A 25,435-nucleotide genomic window follows, 5' to 3' on the forward strand; every position below is an offset into this window, starting at 1 on the left:
CAAAATTGTCCTCTGAAACAGATTAGAAAGATCCACTAGAAAACATTATGTAAACTAAAGTTATAGAATTTCCAATTTTTACTCCACTTTTACTCATCTGCATTATGTAATGAGAACCTGAAGCTAGTAATAGTTCTCACATTTTATCTGACAGGATCCAAGAAATAACTAGTTTTTATATACTTTATTATGTTATTGCTGATATCGCGATAAAAACAAATTCTATGAACCTTCCATTATTAACATGGCTATAGAATACAGAACTCATTTATCTACAAATTCTTAAGTTTAAGCTTAAATAATTAAGTATAAAAAATGCAGTTGATTTGGAGTCAGAACCTCAGTTTAACAGAGCAAGAATCTCTCTTCCCTCAGAGATTAAGAATATGTTTAAAAAAAAATAGCTAATGAGGAAATGTTCATGAAGAAGAAAGAGTGTACTCTGTGTGCACACTAATTTTATTACTTATTTAGATTTCAGGAAACATTTCACTTTCTCCTTGGACCTATAAAAACCAAGAACACAAATGAATGCCAAGTTTGAATGATAAAAATCTGGGGAAAATTTGATGAGAAGCTTCAATAGTTTAAGAAGAATGTGCATTTCTCAATTAATCTATTAGAGAATTTCTCCATGATTACAATGCCATGTGACCCCTTTAACTTTAAAAAAGGGATTCCCATTAGTTTGTATGTGAATTTGTATAAAGATAGACTATCACTCACATTTTTTAAAGTAAAATAACATGCATCTATGGCAAAGTAAAATTTAGAATGGTTAAATAAATAATCACTTCTTTATAATAAAAATATGCATATACATATTTTTCAGTTCATGGGTGTTTCTTTTTCCCCAGAAGAAATGCAGCTGATGATTAAAACCTGCTAAGATGTTTCTTCAAACTCTTTTACTTTAGGGTACTACAACTGATTAGATGTGGAAACGTGTTCTATGTTATTCATATTCTCATAATGAAAAATGTCTTCAATTCAGTACAGAACAGAAGCAAGGTTTATATTAACCTCCTCCACTAAAGGATTTGGAGTCTCTACCATATTTTATCTATTCCAAAGAACTATACACATGTGGTGCAATGATAAAAATCATGAGTTGATTTTTTCCAAAACTATCCTAAAACTAGAGAGAGAGAGAGATTGGAAGAGAGAGAAAGAGACAGATATTCAAACAAGGAATGCAGACTTCCAACACAATGTAATTTATGATCTGCCCATCAGTCTTTCTTGCTTGGATTAATCCAACACCACATGCATTTCTAAAGTTTCAGACATTCATCTCTTTCAGTAATTTTCTATTATTTCTTTTGGATCTTTCATTGTAAAAAGCTTCAATGAATATGAGATCAGATTTCTTTCTAATATACAATCTGTCATTCTTTCCAGAATTTCTATTAGCCCCTGGCTAATCATTTGATCACTTTTATCCTCTGTTGTAGCCTTAACTCTTTGGCTTTCAAATGGGAGTCCTGTTTCATTAGATTCCAGTCTGAAGAATCATGTATATTTTAAGAAATATGAACTCACCAAACACATGTTTCTCTCTCTCTCTCTCTCAAAAAAAAAAAAAAAAAAAAGACTTCAGCTTACAAGACACGAATATAGTAAAACACGCAAACTACTGCTTCTTTCTTAGAGAATGCTGGCATATGTTTTAAAAGCTACAAAACCACAGAGCTTACCATGGGGGGAAAAACCCTACTGATTAAGCAAGTAAAACAAAGAAAGACACTACTCTATTCACTGTCAAAATTATTTTTTCTTAACCACAAATAAACTTTCATGCAAGGACTAGTACCTTAACATATTATATTACATATAATACAGAGAAGAAACAAAAAAGATTACCAAATGCACATAAGGTTAGGAAATACATCTTAACTGCATCCACATAAAAAGAACAATCTGTTCAATAAAATGAGCTGGAAAAGTTTCAGAGATATAATACCAATTGGAAAGTTCATGTATCCATTGTTTTTAACCAAAAGGTTCACCAGGTCTAATAGCTGGTTGCCATATCTTTTGTCTCATGTCTTTTATTAATAGCATAAGGAAATGTTTAAAGACTTATCTTAGAGACAGGTCATAAGCAAGAATTTGTAAATGATTATTGCTGACATCAATACACAGTGTAGACTCCCTGGTACAAGACACAACATGTTGTAGTCCAAATTAATAGCTGATAACAGGGTCATCCATAAGCACCACAGTTATGGTTAAGTAGTTCTGAACTCCATATCACCAAAGTCAGTATTAGTGCTAGAAGATATACCTTGATGACAGTTACTCAGCCATTACAAATCATTTAGTTTCACCACATTAACTAAATGGATATTCTTTTGTCTTTCATTTTAAACATAGCTAATAGAACTCATTTCATAGAAACTGCCCTGAGAAGGAAATTTAAAAATCTGTCAACTAATCAAAACACAGAAATTGAAAGCATTCTTTAAAAATCATGTGGAGAAACAACTGCTACATTAAAAAAAGGACTAAAATAGGGTAAAATTAGATTAGGCTATAGTAAGTAGTAAGGTATTAATATTGGTTGACTTAATCATAAAAAGAAACACATGAGCTGAGCCATGGAAGGTTGAGGGAAGAGATGCAGGAAAAAAGTGGAAGGGGCTCAGCAGGGACATCCAAGAGAACAGCCAAACTTTTTGAATTCTGGATGCCTCTTAAATGCCTGGCAGTATTCTAAATGATACAGAAGTTGCTTCCTCATTAACTTTCACACATACCTGAGAAGTAGATATTATTTATTTCACAGATAAAGATAAAAAAGCAATAATATTTAAGCTAGTGATAGCTGGTGTCTCAAGTTTCTTGGCTTGAGAAACTTGCTTAATTAGTATGATATGAGCAAGTGCAGGAGAAAAGTGAAGCAATCAACCAAAGCACAGCAAAAATGAAGAAAGTCTATCAAAAGGACCAGTCTCCAGAATTCCTTTTGTATTCTTTTCATTAGCACTTAAACAACAAACTGCTGAGTTTAATAGTGGTTCAAAGAAAATAAAGAATCTATAATGAATGACATTAGTCAGAAGCTTTATCTACACTATAATTTTCATTTCACCTTGAGATGTATTTTCAATTTTGTAGCTGGTTTGGCAAAGTGATTAGTTCAAAATTCACTGTTTCATCACAGGACTTTATTGCATCTACCACCATGAGCGGACTGCGTTCACAGCTATGATTATAGCTCTGAAGTTTCCTATTCTCATATATTTGAGATTTAATACTGCTTGGAAATCTAAAAAATCAAAACAAAAATCAATCCCTCCGACCCCAAGCTCCATACTCTTAGAGACTATTTTTTCACCACCACTCTGAAAATGCTTTTCAATTTGTCACTAGTTAAACATACAACCTTAAGAAAGGAAAGACTTATAGAGTTTGGACCTAAGAAATCATTAGTTTACAAAGATAATTATTCATTTTGTTAAACAGTTAAAATACATGTGTGAAGAAAGGATTACTTACAGCTGTTTTAAAAATAGAATTATGTTTTCAGCACTTGGGGGGAGTTCAGCAACTTCTTACAAGGATTAGTCAGTCAGCCCTAAACAAACAGATGTACTATGGGAGGAAATAATAAGTTTGCCTTTCCATTTAAGAGACATCATTTTATATCAAACTTGTTTTTAGTCATGGATAATAATGGGTTTATTCAACATGTCTTATTAACCTGGTGCTTCCAATAAATGTAGAAATGCCACTGAAATTCTATCCTCACTTAAACCATATACAATCTCTCTGTTTTTTATTTTTTTAAATAAATACGAAAACAATGTCATTTCCCTATTTTGCGCAAAATGTAAATCAAAATATATGATGGAAAGTATTCCTCCACAACCTTAAAAAATACTTTATCATATATCAAGACCTTAAATTTAAATGGAAAGTGATCAGAAAATCTACTATTTTGAAAATCTCATAAACTTCAAAAGAAACCATTACTTGGGCTGAGATTGTGGCTCAGTGGTGGAGCACTCGCCTAGCACAGGCTGGGCGGGACCTGGGTTCGATTCTCAGCACCACATAAAAATAAAGGCATTGTGTTGTGTCCATCTACACCTAAAAAATAAATGTTTTTTTAAAAGAAACCATTACTAAGAAATACACTGTTTTGTAAGCCTCTTTAAAATAACATGTTATTAGTAAATTTTGTCAAAGGAAGTAATTTCGAAAAAGACTTTCCTTCCAAATTTCCTGTACTTCTATTCTGAGTCAGTGTTTTCTAGAATTTTGCACAATTCTGCCCCAGCCAACCCAAAGTTGCAGTTTGACTACAGATAAACTGACCAGCAGATGGCGATGTAACAGCGTGCCCAGTCCCAATTTCCCAAGGGACAATAGGAATTGAAATTCGACAATACATCTGACTCTTACTACTTTAACTATACTCCACCCTCCCCCTCCACCCCACCAAGAATAGAGAAAGAAAGTAAATTCAACTTGTTTAATATTAAATTTTAAATATGTCAAATACTGAGAATTTGAGATTTTTTTTTTTACAGTTCTCAACTTTAAATGATTTTATTTATACTTTCCTGTTTATAAGATTTAGAAATTGTATTAAATGAGTATATAAAGGATTGGTGGGTTTCTTTTAAACCACGGATTCCCAAACTGATGGGGCTAATCAAATCTGCTAGAGTAAAGTTTGTGTGTTCTGTGCCAGAATAGAAAATCTGGGTCATTCTAAGCAATATTAGGAGATTTCAGTAAGACTACTGTTTAGGGTTCTCTAATACATAACAACAATAAAATATTTAATCTCCTTTGAGATTAAAGAACTAGGAAAAGAATATGCTATCTCTCGTAGTCCTTCATATTTATAAAAACAAAATGAGTAGTTTAACATTCTCCCAGGAGCCACTCAAACTTACATGTTCTGAGTTGGGCAAAATAAGAAATAGCACAAATTGACTTCACCTTTATCATGTACCTGTAAGAATTAATAAAACTTTCTCTGGCTTAACTATAATGAAATGGGGTTTACTGTTTCATTTCTAGTGATCTTTTAGTCTACTAAATAGTCTTTCTCATGAGTTAAATTGAATATGAAAGTAAACACCTTAATTTTTAGGAAAAAGAATCAATGCAACAGATTAAGAGAAACTATCTTGAAACTACCTACACTTATTTTCTGCTACATTCTTAATCCTTTTATGGTTAGCTAGTCAGATTCAAACTCTCTAAATCAGGATTCTCTTGCCTAACAACAGCATTCAATATTAAAATTGCCAGACACCTCTTTTCTGACTCTGTCCTGGTAGCAATGGCTCTCAGCAAATGCTACTCCAGTTTCTGCAAAAACAGGCTGCAGAGGGTTACCTCTGGAAATGGCCTACTTCAGGGCCCTAATTTGTTACTGTTGAGAGGAGATCAGGAATCACTGTTAAGTAATATTTTACCATACAGGTCTTCATTTTCCAAAGGCAAAACTTCTTATAACCTTAAAATAAGGGTTCTAAATTTAATGAATTGCATTTTTTTCCATTGTAAAATTTAAAGATTATTGACAACAGTTGATTTTTTTCAATCAATTTGTCAGGTCTCATAAGGGCCCTGTGACTAATACTTGGTGCCTGATTGATCTTGGGGGATTGAGATTTTCTGTGAAGCTCTGACAGTAGATTCTTTTTGAAAGAAACTATATGCTCACTTATATACTCTGTGGTCTTTTCTTCCTGGTCAATCAATTGTTTCACTTTTTCCTCCAAGGGATACTAAGCTGGATCACTAGCTTTCCCTTCTCTCTCTTTGTCTTTTATTTCTTGCTTTCTTCTTATAATAAAAACTATTTACTGAATGCCAACTACGTACTAGTAGTTAGGATATAAATAAATTAGTAAATTACTTTTATTTATGAAATATGGAAATAGAGGGAATAACTGGGCCTTTGCTAAAAAATCATTGCAACAAAGATTGACGAAGAGCAATTTATGATGATTTTTGCCTTTAAAGGCCTGTCCCATAATTTTTTTCATAAATTCACCAAGGGCATCATATACTAAGAAGAATAAGAAACATTTAAATGTTACAAAGGATAAGAGTTAGGAAGCATTAATCTAAGATATTATCACTTAATTGAAAATAAAGATGCCTCCTCATTGACTGTTCCTGCATTAAAATATTAATGCCTGAATTAATATGCCTCCCAGTGCCAAATTAGAATCCCAATGTTTATAAGAAGGGATTCTAAGCTCCATACTTTTCACCCCCAATAATTTCACCAAGAGAAGAATGAATGAGTTCCTTCAGACACACACCTATCCAATGGCAGAGACTGGAGTAGACAGAATTCAAGGTACTTCACTTTTAACCCAGTGCTCTGCACATAAGAGTAAACTTCAGATTCCATTATAATAAAGGAATATTGCATATCTGTCTAAAAAAAAGAAAACTCTGTGAAAATATGTTTTTGATTATTATTCAGTTGGCTTTCAATAAATAAACTTAAATGATGTGAAGAAAATAATGAGGTTCATCCTAGAAACTAAATAATGCCAGGCGTGATGGCACAGGCCTGTAATCCCAGAGGCTTGGGAGGCCGAAGCAGGAGGATCATGAATTCAAAGCCAGCCTCAGCAAAAGCAAGGTGCTAAGCAACTCAGTGAGACCCTGTCTCCAAATAAAATACAAAATAGAGCTGGGGGTGTGGCTAAGTGCTCAAGTGCCCCTGAGTTCAATTCCCGGTACCACCACCTCCTCTCCCCACAAAATTACGACGACTGCTTCTAAATTTTTTTCAAAAAATTCTAAAATAAGCAAATCAACTAACTTGGAGTTTGGAAAACTGATGATTTATATACCATCAAATTCAAGATTTTGAATTTGAACATTCTGTCAATTGACCAAGCCAGTTCTGTTTGAATGTCTTCAGGAATAAGAACACCTTAAAGGAGTATAGGTCAACCCTATTATCACACAGTTTAATTATAAGGGTATTTGCTATGGTCTGAATGCTTTCTATAAAGCTTATGTTTTAGAAACTTAATCCCCAATACAACAGTGTTGGGAGGTGGGGTCAAATGAGAGGTGTTTAGGTCAGAAAGGTTCCATTCTCATGAATGATTTAGGTACATTGTAAAAGGGCTTAAGCCTGCAAGTTTGATGTACCTCACCATGTGATACCTTCACCTAGCAATAGGGTCCTCACCAGATGTGGCCCTTCAATCTTGGACTTTACAGCCTCCAAAGCCAAAAAAGTTTCTGTTCACTTTAAATTACCCAGTCTGAGATATTCTGCTAAAGGAACACCAAACAGACTAAGATAGTATTCTAGATGAAGAAACCAAATCAACTACTCTGTAGATGTCTATCTATTAGAACCAGTTTTGCCCTCTCTTTTTCATTATTTCATTTTAGCCTTTCAAATATGTGAAGCTAGTGATAGATGTAACATGCCCCTTTTTTCCTTCTTGATAAATATATTCAAAATATTAGAAAGTAATTGGAGATAGCTCATACAAATCATTTTGGCTCCATTCAGTTCAAGAAAGGTTTTATCAGGTTCCAGTATTGTGCTGGTTGCTGAGAGAAGAAAGAGAAAATGATACATAATCCTTGCCTTGGAGGAGATTACGTGAGGGAGAGAAGCATATTCAGAGATGTCAATCTAATAATAGCAAGTGCCAAATTAAAGTCATGTCTAAACAAGATTATGAAACAAGAAAGAGACCAGCTGGAATACCAGAAAGATATAAAATGGGCATTGTGGCAAGGTCTTGAATTTGGAACCAAATTCCTAAACTGAAAATTCTACATAATTTGTTAAATAAGATTCAACCTAATCTAGACTGCCCCTATAAAAATTCCTAAAGAGATGAGTTTTCTTGATTTCCAGAGTGAAGTATAAAGTAGTGTGTGTTAGAAGAAGATAATTTGATATGACATCTAAGAAAGCATTCTTTTCACTATTTTTTTTTCATGAAATTCAAAGAATTAAATCATTCAGATTCAGGATTCAAAAACAATAGAAAACACAATTCATTAATGGAATGTTAATTTTTTCTTGACTAAGAAACTCATGAAAATATAATTTGGTTGAACAATATTTAATGTGAAATAACTCAGATCTCTTCAATTAAACTTTACTAAGCTGTCATCTTAAAACATTTTAAACTGTTACTTATAAAGGGTAAGATTAAATTCATTTGAGCCCAGCACAGTGACCCATGCCTATAACCCCAGCAACTCGGGAGGCTGAGGCAGGAGGATTGCAAATTCAAACCCAGCCTCAGCAAATTAGTGAGGCCCTAAGTAACTCAGTGAGACCATGTCTCTAAATAAAATACAAAAAAGGGCTGGGATGTGGCTCAGTGATCGAACACCACTGGATTCACTCCCTAGTACCACACACACACACACACACAAAAAAAAACCCCAAACCAAAACAACAACAAAAAAAACCCACACAAAAACAAATTTCCTTTGACTATACAATCTTGTATAAGATTCAAATCCATGTCAACCTTCCCTATGAATTGTCTTTTTACATTAATGACATTTATTTAGCATCCCAGTCAATGATAAAAGAAAATTAAGACACTGTTTAGCTCTTTATACAACCTCATTCCGACATATATATACATGACTCCTATATTTTGAATTTAAATGTTCAATACATTCAGTCAACTATCTATAATTAATAGTAATTTTTATTTCTACATAGTTCTCAAAATTGGAATCATTTATAGAATCAGTTTTAATAGAAATTAATAAATGTGAGAATGCTTCTGATTTGTTTCAAATTTATTTCTTAAACCACTTGATCATTTTTAATTTCTTAATTACAATGGGACAACTGATTGTTCACAGCTCAGAGAACATCAGTCACTATAAAGTACTCCCTGCCAATGGGGGTGATTATGAGAGGATAAAAGTGAGGGGAAATATTTTGGAATTGTCTGGAAAGTTTTTCCAAAGTGTATCCCATCACTATCACAACCACAGAAAGCCAATGTTTTAGAGATGTGTCACAGACTTTATAAGAAGAATGCAATCAAGGTTTAGCTAGAACTGAAGTTAGAAGCCTTGTGACAAGTACTGCTAAAAAGGATTCTCATTAGGCCAATGCTCAGGGCTTCTATAGATACTTCCCTCTACACATCACTTTCCCAGTTATATGTATAGTGAGGCAAGCACCCAAAGAGAGACAATTATTTCTATCACTTATGTGCAATAAGTGGTACACTTTCAATTGCTTACCTCCAATATTCTGAATTATTATGGTGCCTGCCACCACCACCTATAAAAGAAAAAAATGTATTCAGAAGATAAAAGGGGAAACTATGTAAAAGAATTAGTATTTTATTAAAATCCAAAAACTAATACTATAAAATAGATGCAGAAGTCATGATAATGAGAAACAAGAATGAAAAAAATTGACAGTTATTTGTAATACATAAAATTAATAAAAATTACATAAAAAGGCTTTCTTTAATAGCTCCACAGTTACCATAAAAATGTTTTGCAATTTTTTGGCAGTCATTTCTGAATAGTTAGACTTGTTAAAAGCTAGTAATCGGTGATTATCAAAGTTAAAAACCTGAAATTGAATCTGGGGAATCTCAGGGTCCCTTTTATATTGGTTTTACCACACTACTTTAGCAGGAAGACCAAGATAGCTTGGAGTGTGCTGTGCCAGTGTAGTCTTGCATAGAAGGAAATCATATACCTTCTGAGTATATTAGCTTGGCATACTCCTAGCTTTTGAAAATTCTATGCCAGGGATTAATAAATCTATAGCAGAAAACTCTAGAGCAAAAACATTCTCACATCCTGAAAATTTAGACAAAATGTTTCAAGCTCAATAATGTGAAGTAAGCTGAGTGTAAGAAAATAGAAAGTAGTGAAAACTGTAGTCTACTGGAGAACTCCCCCTTCAAAATGGAACAGTTTTGCTACTCAGGTCTGGTGAGTTGATGACATGTGAGAACACATATCCAGTGTAGCCAGATCTTCTGATTTTTAAAGGAAAATCAGAAATCAATGTTTTTCAAACTTTTATGATTATCAGCTGGCAACATATTAAAAATAAAAAAATTTTGAGCCAAACAATATATGCCTGAGGACTAGTTCAGGCTGCAGGATTGCAAGTTTATGATCTTTGATAAGACCTCTAGGAAACTCAAGGAACATTTTGTCCATTCTTGGTGATAAGATGTATTCAGAGGAAATAGTTAAACATTGCACTTCCATTTGAGCTTTCTGAGGACTCAAATCTTGGTGGACTGCAATCATCAAGGGATGTTTGGATCTATCTAACATCATTCAGTCCTCCATGAAGTGGGAACAGATCAACTGTCAGGCCCATCTCTATTAGGAATTCCATCAGTGACACAAAATTTGTCTGTCCTGGAAACAATCAAAGGTAAGGCCTTGGGGTCTGCAGAGAAGTGATATTGAGCTGAAAATCTGGCAAAGTGTCTTTAGGGATATGGTCATTACCATTCTAATGTTTTCCAGAGGCAACTCTGCATCTCAACCCACTTAAAAATTAGTTTAAAACTCTGTTATTTATGAAAAGATTATTTTAAACTGTACACTATCTTCAGTACAAATTATACCTACTATCACACACACATATAATATTTGAATGTACTGTCTATCATGAATGTATTGTCTATCAATATATTGCAAAGAAGTAATAACATCTTAATAATTACTTTTCCATTCTTTAGCTGAATTTAAGCATTTAATATCTACAAAGCCAGATGAATGTGCCATCTTCAGTGCCTAGCCCAATGCAGGGCATGGTATCTATTCAATAAATATTTATCTGATAAGTAAATACATCAATTTAGAGACATTTTTTGAAATCTTCCTTAAGATTTCAAAATATTTCAAAACAACTGATTCTCAGAATACTATCTTGTATCATATTTATATGAAATCTAGAGACAATAGGAAAGTTTCAACTCACTTGTGGAAGTGGAAAGGAAACACAAACAAGTAATAATTCCTCATCCAAAGTATACTCTGTATAGTGCACCTGTCTATTATGAACTAGGTGCACATATTAAAGTAATAATGCAACAGCTCTAGAGTTTTAGGAAAAGGAGACTCAATCCATTACTCTTCTTTTAGATTGTTGCTGCCCAAGGATGCATGAAATACTAATATGAAATGACAGTGATCAATGATCACACTTAGATTCATGTTTACAGATCACATTAACTGGGGAGTTTTCTTATATAATAACTTTTTTTGTCCTTATTCTTTGATTAAACTAGCTGTATTAAATTCATCACTGATTACACTAAACCTCTTGATTTTAGGAAAGAGAACCTGTTACCAGGGATGATGAATACAATCCTTTACCCTCAAGTAACATATTTCCTGTTTTGTGCAAATTTCAAGTTTTTAAGGTCTAAGCCATGAGGCCACTTAGTATATGATTTAAACATTCCCTTTTATACTTTAAAAACAAAGTTAATTGGAATATAAGTACAAGTTTTTTTTTTTTCCCTCTCCATTATATAGTTGTATCTTTTTCCTCCCATACTCACTCCTTAGAAGTTAATTTAGCTGCATGTGGTGGCATACACCTGCAATCTTAGATATTTGGGAGGTTGACACAGGAGAATTGCAAGTTCAAGACCAGCATGGGGGATCAATAACTTAGGTTAGCAATTTACAAATAAGGTAACCTTTTAGATTAAAAGCAAAAGAAACAGTATTTGAGGTGAGACATATGTTACTTAATTTAGCCATTCTGTAATCTGTATATATATTTCATAACATTCTATACATGGTAAATATGTACAAATTTTGGTTTTCAATTAAAAAAATACATGCAAACAAAAATACAAAAACAGATTTATAAACAGAAAAATTTCTGTTTGGAACCAACATAAATATGGGTTCTAGAAGTATGATTAGCTCTTCAGGGGGGAAAAAAAAGTACTATAATACTGATAGCAATGCTCAACTCCTGATAATCTGTGAAAAAAGATAATGTTTTTCCCTAGCTCTGAAATGAGAATACCTATCAAAAATGGGTGCCACTAAATTTTGCTGTCATCTTTCTTATTCTAAGTAGGAAATGCAGCAGATTTATAATCTGTAGTCACAGGTTGTGGAATTGGCTTTATGTAATTGTTGATAAATAGGACCCTTGGGCTGGGGTTGTAGCCCAGTGTAGAGTGTTTGCCTTGCATATGTGAGGCACTGGGTTTGATCCTCAGCACCACATAAAAAAATCAAAAAACAAAATAATGTTATAAAAAAAATAAAACCTTTTAACTGCTCTGGCCCTTAATTTTCTCACCTATAAATGATGGGGTAGTTAGGTAATCTTTCAGGATTGTTTAACTCTCAAATTCTATGATCGTTAGCTGGGCTCGGTGGCACACACATGTAATCTCAGTGTCTCAAAAGGCTGAGACAAGTTCAAAGCCAGCCTCAGCAATAGCGAGGTACTAAGCAACTCAGTGAGACCCTGTCCCTAAATAAAATACAAAACAGGGCTGGGAATATGGTTCAGTGGTTGAGTGCCCTTGAGTTCAATCCCTCATACCAAAAAAAAAAAAAAAAAAAAAAAGAATAAAATATACTAAAAGATTTAAGCAAAGAATTAAGTGTATTGATGTATTTTTAGTATTAATACATTTTTAGTAAGGGCACATACACTTGTTCTCTCTTCCTGCTCCCATCATTTTCTTTTCTTCTTTTTTTAAAAACTTTTGTTTCCTTTTATTCCCAAAAGGTCTTTCTATTATATATATTTGCCTCTTAACTTGAAACAGAAGGAGAAAATGCCTCTTTGGTTTTGGACACAATAAGAAAAAAATAAAATTACCTTTCCGGGTAATCCAAATGCAAAAAGTCCAAGATCTTCATAAGATGTTACAGCTGTTAAGAGAAATGATCATTTTTACTTTTACACAAACCATTTATGTGCCAAGTCTTCAAGGAAAGAAAGGTATTTTACTACAAACTAAGCAGAGTATAATTTTTAGGATTCAGGCCCATCAGAACTAGACATAAATATGAGGAAAAAATAAATAAAGGTAATAGAAAGAAAGGTGAACTTAATTAGGTATTTTATATAAAGGTCTTTAGGCATTAATCTCCAGGATATATAAAGAACTCAAAAAATTAACACCAAAAGAACAAATATCCCAACCAATAAATGGGCAAAGGAAGTAAACAGATAACTTCATGAAGAAGAAATACAATCCGTCAACAAATATATTTTAAAAAGTTACACTTCTCTAGCAATTACAGAAATGCAAATTAAAACTACACTGACATTCCATCTCACTCCAGTCAGAATGGCATTTATCAAGAATGCAAGTAACAATAAATGTTGGGGGAAAAGGTACACTCATACATTGCTGGTAGGGCTGAAAATTGGTGAACCCCGGAAAGCAGTATGGAAATTCCTCAAAAAACTTGGAATGGAACCACCATTTGACCCAGTTATTCTACTCTTTGGTATATACCCCAAAGACTTAAAATCAGCATACATCAATGCAGCCACATCAATGTTTATAGCAGCTCAATTCACAATAGATAAGCTTTAGAACCAACCTTCAATAGATGAACGGATAAGGAAAATGTGATACATAAACATTAGCCATAAAGAAGAATAAAATTATGACATTTGCCAGTAAATGGATGGAACTGGAGATTATCATGCTAAGTGAAATAAGCCAATCCCCAAAAAACAAAATGCCAAATATTCTCTTTGATATGTGGATGCTAACAGACAATGGGGAGGCAGTGTAGAACAGAAGTTCAAGGCATTAGACAAAAGGGAATAAAGAGAAAGGAAAGGGGACAGTAATAGGAAAGACAGCTGAATGAACTGGACATAACTTTCCTACGTTCATATATGAATACACAACCAGTGAAACTCCATATTGTGGAGTTTCAGAAGAATGGGATCCTAATTAGAAAGTTATACTCCATGTATATATGTCAAAATAAACTCTCCTGTCACGTATATCTAAAAAGAATAAAAGGAAAAAAAGAAAAAAACAAATTCCTTTGTTTATTGTTAAAAAGTCTTTGATACATTTCTTCATTAAATCTTTAATTTTCAACCCAAAATATAACCCACAATGTCTGTGATTTTCATGTCCTTTTATTCAACAGTGATGATTTCCCCTTTAAAAAAAATCACCGAGGACTCCTTTTATTAATGTATTTCATATTCTGAAAGATTTTATCTTTCTAATGGCACATAATAATTATTTCCCATTTTTATTAAGCAAAAGTTTCTGATCAGTATAAGGTAACCATTGTCAACACAGTAATTTTGGTTACCAACTAGCAATCATCTATGTATCTACCTGACATCCCCTCTGCATCTATTTTAAATAAATTGTATAGACTGGTCATGGGTCAATTTGTGATTTCTCTTAAGTGTACTGAAATACTGACAGTTGCTCAAACACTTTCAATATTAATTCTGCAAACTCCTAGTGGCTTGGGTTTACCTGTCCTAAAACTACTGGATGATCACACTAAATTTAAATTAGAAGTAGTGACTTTTTTTTTTTTTTTTTTATTTAGTTAGTATCTCCCTAAGTTGTCCAGGCTGGCCCTAAACTTTTAATCCTCCTGCTTCATCCTCCCAAGTAGTTGAAATTATAGGCATGTACCATGGGCCCAGCTAGAAGTAACAACTTTAGTAGGAACTTTTGAAGACCTGTGGTTTATAAGGACAGAGTCCTCCTAGAATATGTAGCAAATCTCAAGGTTGTTTAACCAATATCCAGACTATAAGAATTCAAATGGCATAATTACTTAATATCCCACTTCTCCCTATACAGTACTTGCATACACATTGTCCAAATTTAAGTTTTCACTGCAAAAGTTTCCCCAAACTGGATATGTAAATAAAGTTAGATAAAGTATTAAAGTTGTACAATACTTTCAAAGACATTCACTTTTCCAGGTGTCTAGCATGATAATAATGTATTAACAGTGGAAGTGACACTTTTATCCAACAATTAGTAGGGCATATACTCTTCTTCATCATAAAAGAACAATAAATTACATTCTTATTTCATACATTCAAGCAATGTATTCATTAAAAAGATGAAAATTAAATGGCTCATAAAGGAACCAAATTACATCCTTAGTCCATTTAGCTTCATGTTTAAGTTAGTAGTGCTACCATTTATATAATAATACTATAGTGTGTAAAACGTGCATAAAAAAGGGGGAGGCTTGGGATGTGGCTCAGTGGTTAAGTGCCCCTAGGTTAAACTCCCCATTAAAAAAAACAAAAAAAAAAAAAAAAAGTTCATAAACTCATAGTGCTTATGCTAAAGAGAAGCAGATACTAAGGCATGGTACAATAATACACATCTCCCATTGGCCAAATATACAGCTCATCATTTCCTAAACCCAGTTTTAATAAACTGTTCAAGATAAACATGGGTTTTCTTATCAACTTCCACTTATCAGCAAAATATTCATTTGTACTTTCATAACTAAAAACTTCCAGGTATATACAAATAAACATTTGTAAAAAAAATATATGGCCTTTATATATTATAATATAAACTCAGAAAGAAAATAGTACAATATTTAAAAATATGGAGTTTTAGTAATTAAGAAAAAAATTTTAATTTTAATCTATTATCAGGGTAATCAAAGGTTTTTTCAAATCCTTTGAAAAAACTTTTTTGATGATACAGCTATTTTTAAAAATGGAAGCCGGGGGCAGGGGCACACACCTGTTATCTCAGTAGACTGGGAGGCTGAGAAAGGAGGATCACAAGTTCAAAGCCAACCTTAGCAACAGTGAGGTGCTAAGTAACTCAGTGAGACCCTGTCTCTAAATAAAATACAAAATAGGGATGGGGATGTAGGTCAGTGAGTGCCCCTGAGTTCAATCCCTGATACCAAAAAAAAAAAAAAAAAAAAAAATGTATTCACCTAATGCTAAACACAGTATACAAGTATAATTTAGTTTTGAATTTGAATTTAATTACAAGTAGAAACCTTTATGCTTTAATAGTGAAAGATTTCAATAATAATTTTATGGGGGTAGATTTTTGATCTTTTTAAATCATTTTTTTAATACCTTTATTTTATTTATTTTTATGTTGTGCCGGGGATCGAACCCAGTGCCTCATGCACGCTAGGCAAGTGCTCTACCACTGAGCCACAACCCCCGCCCAATTTTTGACATATTTAAAACACAAAATTAAAAAGCAGAATTACGAAACTTTTAGGACTGGCATTTTCCCTCCTATGTGAAAGGCCAAAACTCTTTGCTTCAAATAAACACATTTTAAAGTAAATATAATTAGAAAAAGTAATCATTATTTTAATCAATAAATTTTTACTAGTTTGTTTTAACATTCTTAAACCTAACTGACAACATTATATGTAGACACAATTCCTGATACTTAACATTCCACTCAGCCTTGGTACATATATTAAACCAGAAAATTGTCTACACGTTAACATGCATCTAATTTGGCATTAAAAAGGTAATTTTATTAGAAGCTTTTCTGTTACATATGGGAATATATCAAATATCTTCTTTTTAAATGACTTATTTGGCAAGATTTAATCTGTTTGTAAGTTATCAAGAAAATACTCATCAAAGAGTTTAACTCATCGAAGAGTTTCTCTAGGGTTATTTATTTATTTGTTTATTTGTTTAGGGATGTGGGAATTAAAACTAAGACCTGATACATACTAGACAATAGCTCAACCACTGAGATACACCCCCAGCCCTGTTTTACTTTTCGATAGCAGAAAATAAGTACAGAATGCATATTTAGTAAACATGAAAACTAAATAGCTTTATTATGACCAAACAATCCTAATACAAAAGAATCTGAAAAGAATAGATATGCAACCTTCACTGTTCCAGGAAATATAATCAAACTAGTAGATTAAGGAAGACAATTTAAATTGCAACTTCTGACGTTTTAGCGATCTCAAGCTTGCTCTCTGGTTCTATTATTTTTCAGTTTTATAAAAATATCACTAAGGACAACAAATTCTCAAACTGAAAGTAAAAAAATAAAATTAGACTTTTAAATGGAGACCCAGTACAGTGCTCAAGTCCTAGTTCTAGCTTTCCAGTCAGCATGTCTGGGTAGTCATTCAGTTCTGTCACTGTCATCAGACTCCTTTTATGTTGCAAAAATTAGAAGCACTTTTCCATGCCTGGACATCATGAATATGAATAATGGCTTTTGGCTTAACTTTGAGGCTTTACTAAAATATGTACACAGTCAGCCAAAAGCTTTATTTCCACATCCTTGCTTTTTAATGGTTTTCTGAAGCATCTCAGTATATAAACCAAAACACCAATGAAACACTTTTTTAAAGTTCTGTTCTGTCACTTAAGCAATTTCTTAAAATGCTGGTAACAGAATAAACTGGTATTAATGGTTGGAATGCGATTTGACTTGAACAATCAGTGGTTAAAATGTTTAGAACATTTGACCCCTGGGAGTTTTTATATTAGAAAATAAGACTAAAATCAGAGGAAGATGCAAAGATACTCGTCACAGCATGGCATACACTAGATAAACAAAACTTAAATGCTTAATAATAATAAAGGGTTGATATAAATTATAGTAGGCATACCTGATAGAGTAATATAAAGCCACTAAAAACTGTGTTTATAATAACATGAAAATTCCAGTATTATTTTAAATGCAACAAATAGGATTTGAATAGCTCTATAAAACAAAACACAAAATGAGTGGAACAAATTATTCATAAATGGCAACAATAATAGTTTAGTCTTTATTCTTTTTTCCCTTCTTTTTCAGGTATTTTATACTACCTATATAATGGGGGTAGTGGAACTTTTTTTTTTGGTATTGGGATTGAACCCAGGGGCACATAAACACTGAGCCACATCCCCAGCCCTTTTTAAATTTTTTATTTAGAGACAGGGTTTCACTAAGTTGTTTAAGGCCTAAATTGTGGAACTTTATTTTTAAAAACCATACAGTTGGGCATGGTAGCACACACCTGGAGTTTAGCTATTCAGGAAGCTAATGAGGAGGATTCACATGATCCCACAGGTTAGAGACCAGTCTGGACAATATAGTGAGATTCTGGCTCAAAAACAAAACAAAACCAAACCCCAGAAAGACCCCCCACAATACTTGAGTGGTTCCATTTTCTCTACTCAATATCTGACAGATTTCATTTAAGCTGCAATTTTAATTTTCTCTAGTGTTATTAACTGAAGCATTTCTTGATCACATGAATAGGATATTCCTAAAGAAAAGAAATAACATTAACTATGAAATTAATCCAGTCTTTTACAGGAATTCATATAAGCAGTACTTGGCACAACCTTTCTTAAATAAATAACTAAAAGCAATCATTAGTAATCTATTTTAGGAAATTATTTTTTGATATTAAAAAAATCAATGTTATGTTTTGAGGAGGCAGAGAGCTATAAATCTTAATCAAAGTAAACTGGGGAAAAATTTCTTCTTTAATGTACCATCAAGGCACACTTTAGTGCTATTTTGGCTAGACCAAGAGTTTGGCCTCCACAGAAATCATTTGGAAAGCTGCTTCCCATGAAATAGTGGAATATTTCCAGCTAGTTACTCCAGTGTTCTGTCTGCTTTGCATTTTTTCCTCAATGAAATAGGACAATTAATAAACTCTGGTTACAGTACACAGCCCAAGTTTCAGCAGCAGCAATATTATCTTTGGATCTGGATCGAGGGACATGAGTTATTCAAACACAGTTTAACTCTCAGAAAGTTGACCATTTGGAATGTGCCCTTATTATTCTGAAATTCTTTTCTTTCTTGTGTTTTCCATTATTTTCCTCTCAACTTTTTTCTAATAGTATCCATGGGGTCATTCATATTTTGAGTATTCAGTATGCAATTTAGTGGCCATTTCTGATCCCTCTTAATGTGTTTTTAATTATCAGTATACCAGCTGATTGTAGTATGATTTTATTTATTTATTTAATTTTTTTAAGAGAGAGAGAGAGAGAGAGAGAGAGAGAGAGAGAGAGAGGGAAAGAGAGAATTTTTAATATTTATTTTTAGTTTTAGGCAGACACAACATCTTTGTTTGTATGTGGTGCTGAGGATCGAACCCGGGCCGCACACATGCCAGGCGAGCGTGCTACCGCTTGAGCTACATACCCAGCCCCTGTAGTATGATTTTAGAGCCCTATTTACAATAAAAGAAAATAGAATGCTAAGATATTACCATTTTTCAAGTAACAATAGACGCTGTAATGCTGCATGGATAGAGAGGGTTCTGGGATCCCAATAAACTACTTAGCTCTGCATTAAACATTATGCCTTCATTTTAAGCTTTTATATTCAACTTATTTTTTTTAAAGAGAGAGTGAGAGTGAGTGAGAGAGAGAATTTTTAATATTTAATTTTTAGTTCTCGGCGGACACAACATCTTTGTTTGTATGTGGTGTTGAGGATTGAACCCGGGCCGCACGCATGCCGGGCGAGCGCGCTACCGCTTGAGCCACATCCCCAGCCCTTATATTCAACTTATAAACATGAACAACTTCAAATGATCACATAAACAAAGAAAATACTGTCAATCTTGATAATGTAAGGAAATAATTAACAGACTATGGAAATAGAGAGAGGAGAGCTGAAAGAAAGGATAGGAGCACAGATGTCAAGAAGGCAGAGTCGAAAATAGGATTTAAAGTTGATGGACCAAAAAAGAGATTACACATGTTTTTTGGAGTTACAAAATAACCAATGAACAAACTATTGGGTAGAAACTAATAAAAATTATAAAGGAAAAAGGGAGATATTAGTGCATTTGAGCTAAATGCTTATCGTTTGTAACAAACAGACTATCTCTTAAATCAACATATAATGAGGGTTATAATCTAGACTTGGAAAGACAACATTTTAAAATTAACTCTGGGAAATATAAGAGAGGTGGAAAAGAAAGGGTAGGAAATCGCTCATACATAAGTGCATATGTGTGTATATATTAGCATATAATACTTTTGATAAAAATAAAAAATTAAATTAAAAATTTTAACCCTAGAAGGACTCACACCCAATCCTTCCCTATGGCTCAATAACAAAAAGTTTAGCCTCTGTCAAGGAAGCATTTACTCCAACATCAAAGCATGTACAAATGATTCCTGATATAATTCCAAAATCAGGAGTAGAGCACCTGAGTAGAGCACACACAGTCTAACCCAGGGTTTCTCAACCTTACCACTACTTTTTGGCCCAGATAATTTTTTTTTGTTAAAGGGGGCTGTCTTGCATACTGTAGGAGTTTAGCAGTTATCCTGACCTTTACCCACGAGATGCCAAAAGTGCCTCATCCCTGCCATCTGCCCATTCCTAGGTATGACAATCAGAAATGTCTTCAAACATTGCCAAATGCCCTGGTGGAGAAAAATCAAACCCAGCTGAGAATCACTCAATAATAAAACGGATGAGACAGGAACAGTAATGCACTGAAGACAGAGCCACATAATGAGCCCACTTGATTAACTGTGGTCTGTTGGCTCACTAATCAAAAGAAAATGAGATTAAAATAGAGTTTGGACAGCTGACTACCATTCCAAATGATCAGCAAATGTCCATAGTGAGCTATGATTTGGGAAACATGAATCTGTTATATTTCAGTTGTTTTCAGTTCTTGTGTGCCTCTCACAATGCTGAATGTTATTCATCTTGACCCTAAAGCGATCCATGGCCTTTCTATGACACCCAGACTAATTCTGGGCAAAACCAAACTAAATGAACCAAATAAAAAAATCCTAGCAACTGTCAGCTTTCCTGAGAAATGGTGTCAAGAGTCCAACATGTCATGTAGATAGTGAATACTTTATCTTATAAACTATATAAAAAAAATCTTTTTTTTTTTCTTATATAAGGATTGAACCAGTATTGGAGATTGATCTAGGGGGACTTTACCACTGAGCTACATCCCCAGACCATTTTTTACTTTAAGACAGAGTCTTACTAAATTGCCAAGGTTGGTCTCAACTTGGTGATCTTCCTGCCTCAGCCTCCCAAGTCACTAGGATCATAGGTATGTGCCACTGTACATAGCAGGAATTTCCAAAGGTAATTTGACTAAGCATAACTTTTGCCTTGCATCTTAATTTTGAAACTTATAAAATGTAACTCCTCTATAGTTTTAGGACATTCATCCATTCATTACCCACATATCCAGCTTTTATAAATTGCCCTGTGTGTGTGTCAAACACATGGTAGATGTTATAATGGTTAATGATCCGAATATAAACTAAATTTCTAGGAATACAATTACCATGTAAATGCAGGAAACTCTAACTTGGTGTGTCACTTACTAATTTGTTTGGAATTTTGTCAAAAATTGATTCCTAAAGGGATGGAAAATACACACCAACATTTACTTTGTTTCTTCTTCTTTATTTTATTGTAATGGCATTATATAATACATAGGTAGTACACTAGTTTTCTATGACTGCTCTGATAAACTATCATAAATTTGGTGGCTTACAACAACAGAAATTTATTTTTTTCACACTTCTGAAGGCCATAAGTCCAAACTCAGTTTAGCTGAGCCAAAATCAAGGTGTCAACATGGCACACTCCTTTTTAAGGTTCTGGAAAGACTCTACTCCTTGCCTCTTCCAGCTTCTGGTAGCGTTAGTATACCTTTATTTGTGGTTTTATCACTCCACTCTCTGCCTATGGTCACATTGCTTCTTCTGTCTGTGATCTTCCTTCTATGACACATATGACTGAATTTAGAGCCTGCCAAGATGATCTTGCTATCTCAATCTCCTTAACTTAGTCATACCTACAGAGTTCTTTTTTGTCATATAATATACATCCACAGGCTCTAGGAATTAGGATGTGACTGTCTTTTGGAGGGTCATTATTCAGTCCACCACAGGTACATTATAATACCTACTGAATTTTTTTTTTCACGTAGTAACAGGAGCATTTAGAAAATATTTACTATAAAAAGGGAGTGTTGAAAACTACTGCCCTAGACAGTTTTAAAAACTTTTGCTTTAAAAGACAAAACAAGTTGAACACAGTAGCTCTCCCCTGTAATCCTAGCTACTTTAGGGGAGGATCATGAGTTCAAGGCTATTCTGAGCAACACAGATAGACTTCATCTCAAAACAAAACAAATGGGAAAAAAAAAAAAACCCACAGAACAAAATATGGACAGCAAAAGGCCCTTTCACTCCACATGTTCCATTACTAAAAATAAAAATTCTCATAAAAGAATTGTAATCTTCTTTAGGAAGACGAAGACAGGGGACTATATTCTCTTTCTCAAAAAGAGACTATGTTATAGGATCCAGAAAAGACCAAAATTCTCTCTGGAAGCAACAAGTGGTGAATTGCAGTATCTACCTTGAGTCTTAAACCTCTCACTGCCTCGCAAAAAAACCCACATATTTTTTCCTTTTCCTTGGTTATATTTAGTTACACATAACATTGGGATTCATTTTGACATAACTATAAAGGCATGGAATATAATTTGCTCTAATTCAGTCCCGGGTACTTCCCTTTCCCTTCTCCCTCCTCCTGTTCCCTTTATTTCTTCCCCAGCTCCCTTCTGTTTCTTTCTTCTTCCCTTACCTCCCCCCACCTTTTTCTTTCTATGATGAAAGCACCTGAAATCTACTGTCTTGGCAAATCTCCAGTAAATAATACAGTATTAACTATATTCAACATGCTGTACATTAATTTTTATGTTTATGCATCATCTATGATTTCATAAACTTTGATCATCAACTCCTCATCCCTCCCCACCTCCCCAGAGCCCCTGTAAACTGTGTTCTATTCTTTGTTTCCATGTCTTTGACTTTTTTTAGATTCCACATGTAAATGAGAACATGCAGAATTTTTCTTTCTATGTCTTGCTTATTTTACTTAGCAAACTTGGAAAGATCTCTTTTTTAAGGCGGAATAATGTTACATTGTAAATATATAATTTCTTTATTCATTCATCCACTGACAGACACTTAGGTTCTTTCCACAATTTGGCTATTGGGAATGATACTACAGTTGACAGGAGAGCACTGATTATCTCTACAAGGTACTGATTTCATATCCTGTGTGCACATAACCCAAAGGGAACTATTGGATCCCATGGTTTCTTTTACCTGGTAGTATGTATTTTAAATTCCTCTATGCCTTTTTGTACCTTTTTTTTAAAAAAATTATTTTTTAGTTGTACACAATACCTTTGTTTTATTTATATTCACGTGGTACCTGAGGATCGAACCCAGGGCCTGCATGCACTAGGTGAGCGCTCTACCACTGAGCCACAACCCTAGTCCCCTTTTTGTATCTTGATGGCTCATTTCTTTATTTATTGTATCAATATGTCTCAATGGCTTTTTTTTTTTCATTCACTAATAAGGATATTTTGGTTGCTTCCAAATTTCACCAATTGTAAATAACACTGCTGTAAACATCCATGTATAGCTAGACAGTAAGTCTTGAATTCATTTTAGTAAATACCAAGAGGGGCATCACAGAGTAAGTTATGTTTGGTTTCACAAAAAACAAAGCAAAAATACAAAGAAAAAATGTATTCCAAAGTGGCTATAAATTTTACATTATCAACCTCAGATCAATTGATAAATACAAATCTCTTAAATCAGCACCACACATAGAGTAAACTCAATATAAAATTTATCTTTGAAGAAAACAAACCTTGACTAACAAAGGGAATGGTATTATTTGTATTTCGCACCTTACACTCAAACTCCAGATGAACATACGTCCTTTGAGGAGAATGCAAACAGGATTACTCAGTCCTATTTAAAGTATTATTTTCCCCTCCTCTTCAGGATCCTATAATTTATATTCATGTTATGATTCAATTCCAATATGATCCTTGTGAGGGGTTATGGCATGATCTATCCAGTAGCAATAAGGAACAAGAATTAGATCTAAGAAATATTTAAAAATTGATTAGTAACTTGGTGACATATGAGATAAAAACTAAGTGATACCATTCACTGGGGTAGGCATACAGGAATAGAAACACATTTGAGATGTCAGAGATGAAAGGTAAGTTTAACTTTGAACACACTGGGCTTATAATGCCTATAGAACATCTAAATGGAGAGTTCCAATTATAGCTGACATGCATATCTGGAGTGTGGAGTGAAATCATCAATCCATTACTGGTCAACTATAACAGTTTACAGTATTATTCAGAGACAGCAAGGCATGAAGTTGATAAAGACTCTGGTGGGGCAGAGACAACTATGTGAGGGATAGTGCAAAGGTGGGAAAATCAAATTAAAGTCCTAGTAGGGGGTGAAGAATTGTCAAAGAGCTGGGCTATTTCAGAGAATGAGATAGAAAAGTGAAAGATGGTGGTGGCTGGAGAACTGGACATTTAAAAATGAGATTTTGGACGGCAACACCATTTTGGTAATGACATGATCAACCAAAAAAATATGACCAAGAAATAAATAGCTGAGGTAGATTGAGGATATAATCATTGAAAAGATTCAAGAACTAAAAATATTATAATATTTGGCTACATGAACACAGAAATCATCTAAAAATATGACGGGGCAATATTGAAGAAACTAAAAGAAATAGGAGATTAATATTTTGGCTTTTAACTAAAATATTCTTGAAATGACAGGAGATGGTATAGAAGTGTTCAGACAATAACAACATGGAGAGGAGTAGGTGGTATATACTTATGTGATTCAAAGTTGGGGGTTTAAGAGGAAGAAGATGCTTGAGAAGTAGATATGAGATATAACCAGGGCACCCATCCAATCTTCCGAATGGTATGAGGGACATGGAAGGAAAGAGTGAACAATGATGCAGTGTCCTCAGAGGAGCTGAGTATTTTCTTAGGTTAAGAAAAGAAAGAGAATGTTCAGAAAAGAATTAAGGACATGCAGGTTTTGCTGATTGTGAGTTCAGGAGCATAGTGGAAGGGTTTTAGGAGTTGGAGACTATAGGAAAATGAGGTCAGAAAACAGGCAACAGCTGTAATGGATGAGTCTGGGAAATAAAGAATAACTGAAGTGACTGACATATTTGAGATAAATATTATGATACTATTAATCCAAATGGTCTTGAGGCATAGGATGGTAATAACAGTGCTTGGGAAGGCTTAGGGACTAGAGCAGGGTTTGGGCCAGAAGCATACAGAGTTCTATAATTCTCATTCCCTTCTGCTAATAGTGATGTAGAGGCCAGAGGAAGGGAGCTGAAAGTTTAATTCCAGAGCACAAGATGTGTTCCCATGGAATGGCAATAAGCCAACTGTTTCTAAGATCGCAGTGTCCACGACACTTTGCAATATTTCAAGATTTTATCCAGTGAGTACACGTAATAGGAGCTAGCATTTATCAAGAACTTGAAATTTTATACACGTTATTTTATTTCATTTTCAGAACAATCCCAAGAGGAAAGTATTATCAGAGCCATTTTACATACAGCAAACT

The 25,435-nt window shown here is 33.7% G+C and overlaps 1 protein-coding gene across 1 annotated transcript in view; it reads right to left on the reverse strand.

The window, feature by feature from the left end:
• Slc38a6 (solute carrier family 38 member 6) overlaps positions 1 to 25,435 on the reverse strand; it is a 56,781-nt gene that overhangs the window by 23,806 nt on the left and 7,540 nt on the right. Inside the window, exons 4-5 of the mRNA XM_076850394.2 lie at positions 12,833 to 12,885; positions 9,238 to 9,277 (exon numbers count right to left, since the gene is read on the reverse strand). Of these exons, the coding sequence (XP_076706509.2) occupies positions 9,238 to 9,277; positions 12,833 to 12,885 (93 nt within the window). The remainder of the gene's footprint in view (positions 1 to 9,237; positions 9,278 to 12,832; positions 12,886 to 25,435) is intronic.

The sequence above is a fragment of the Callospermophilus lateralis genome, chromosome 3 (assembly GCF_048772815.1).
Source record: "Callospermophilus lateralis isolate mCalLat2 chromosome 3, mCalLat2.hap1, whole genome shotgun sequence".
NCBI classification, from domain to species: domain Eukaryota; kingdom Metazoa; phylum Chordata; class Mammalia; order Rodentia; family Sciuridae; genus Callospermophilus; species Callospermophilus lateralis.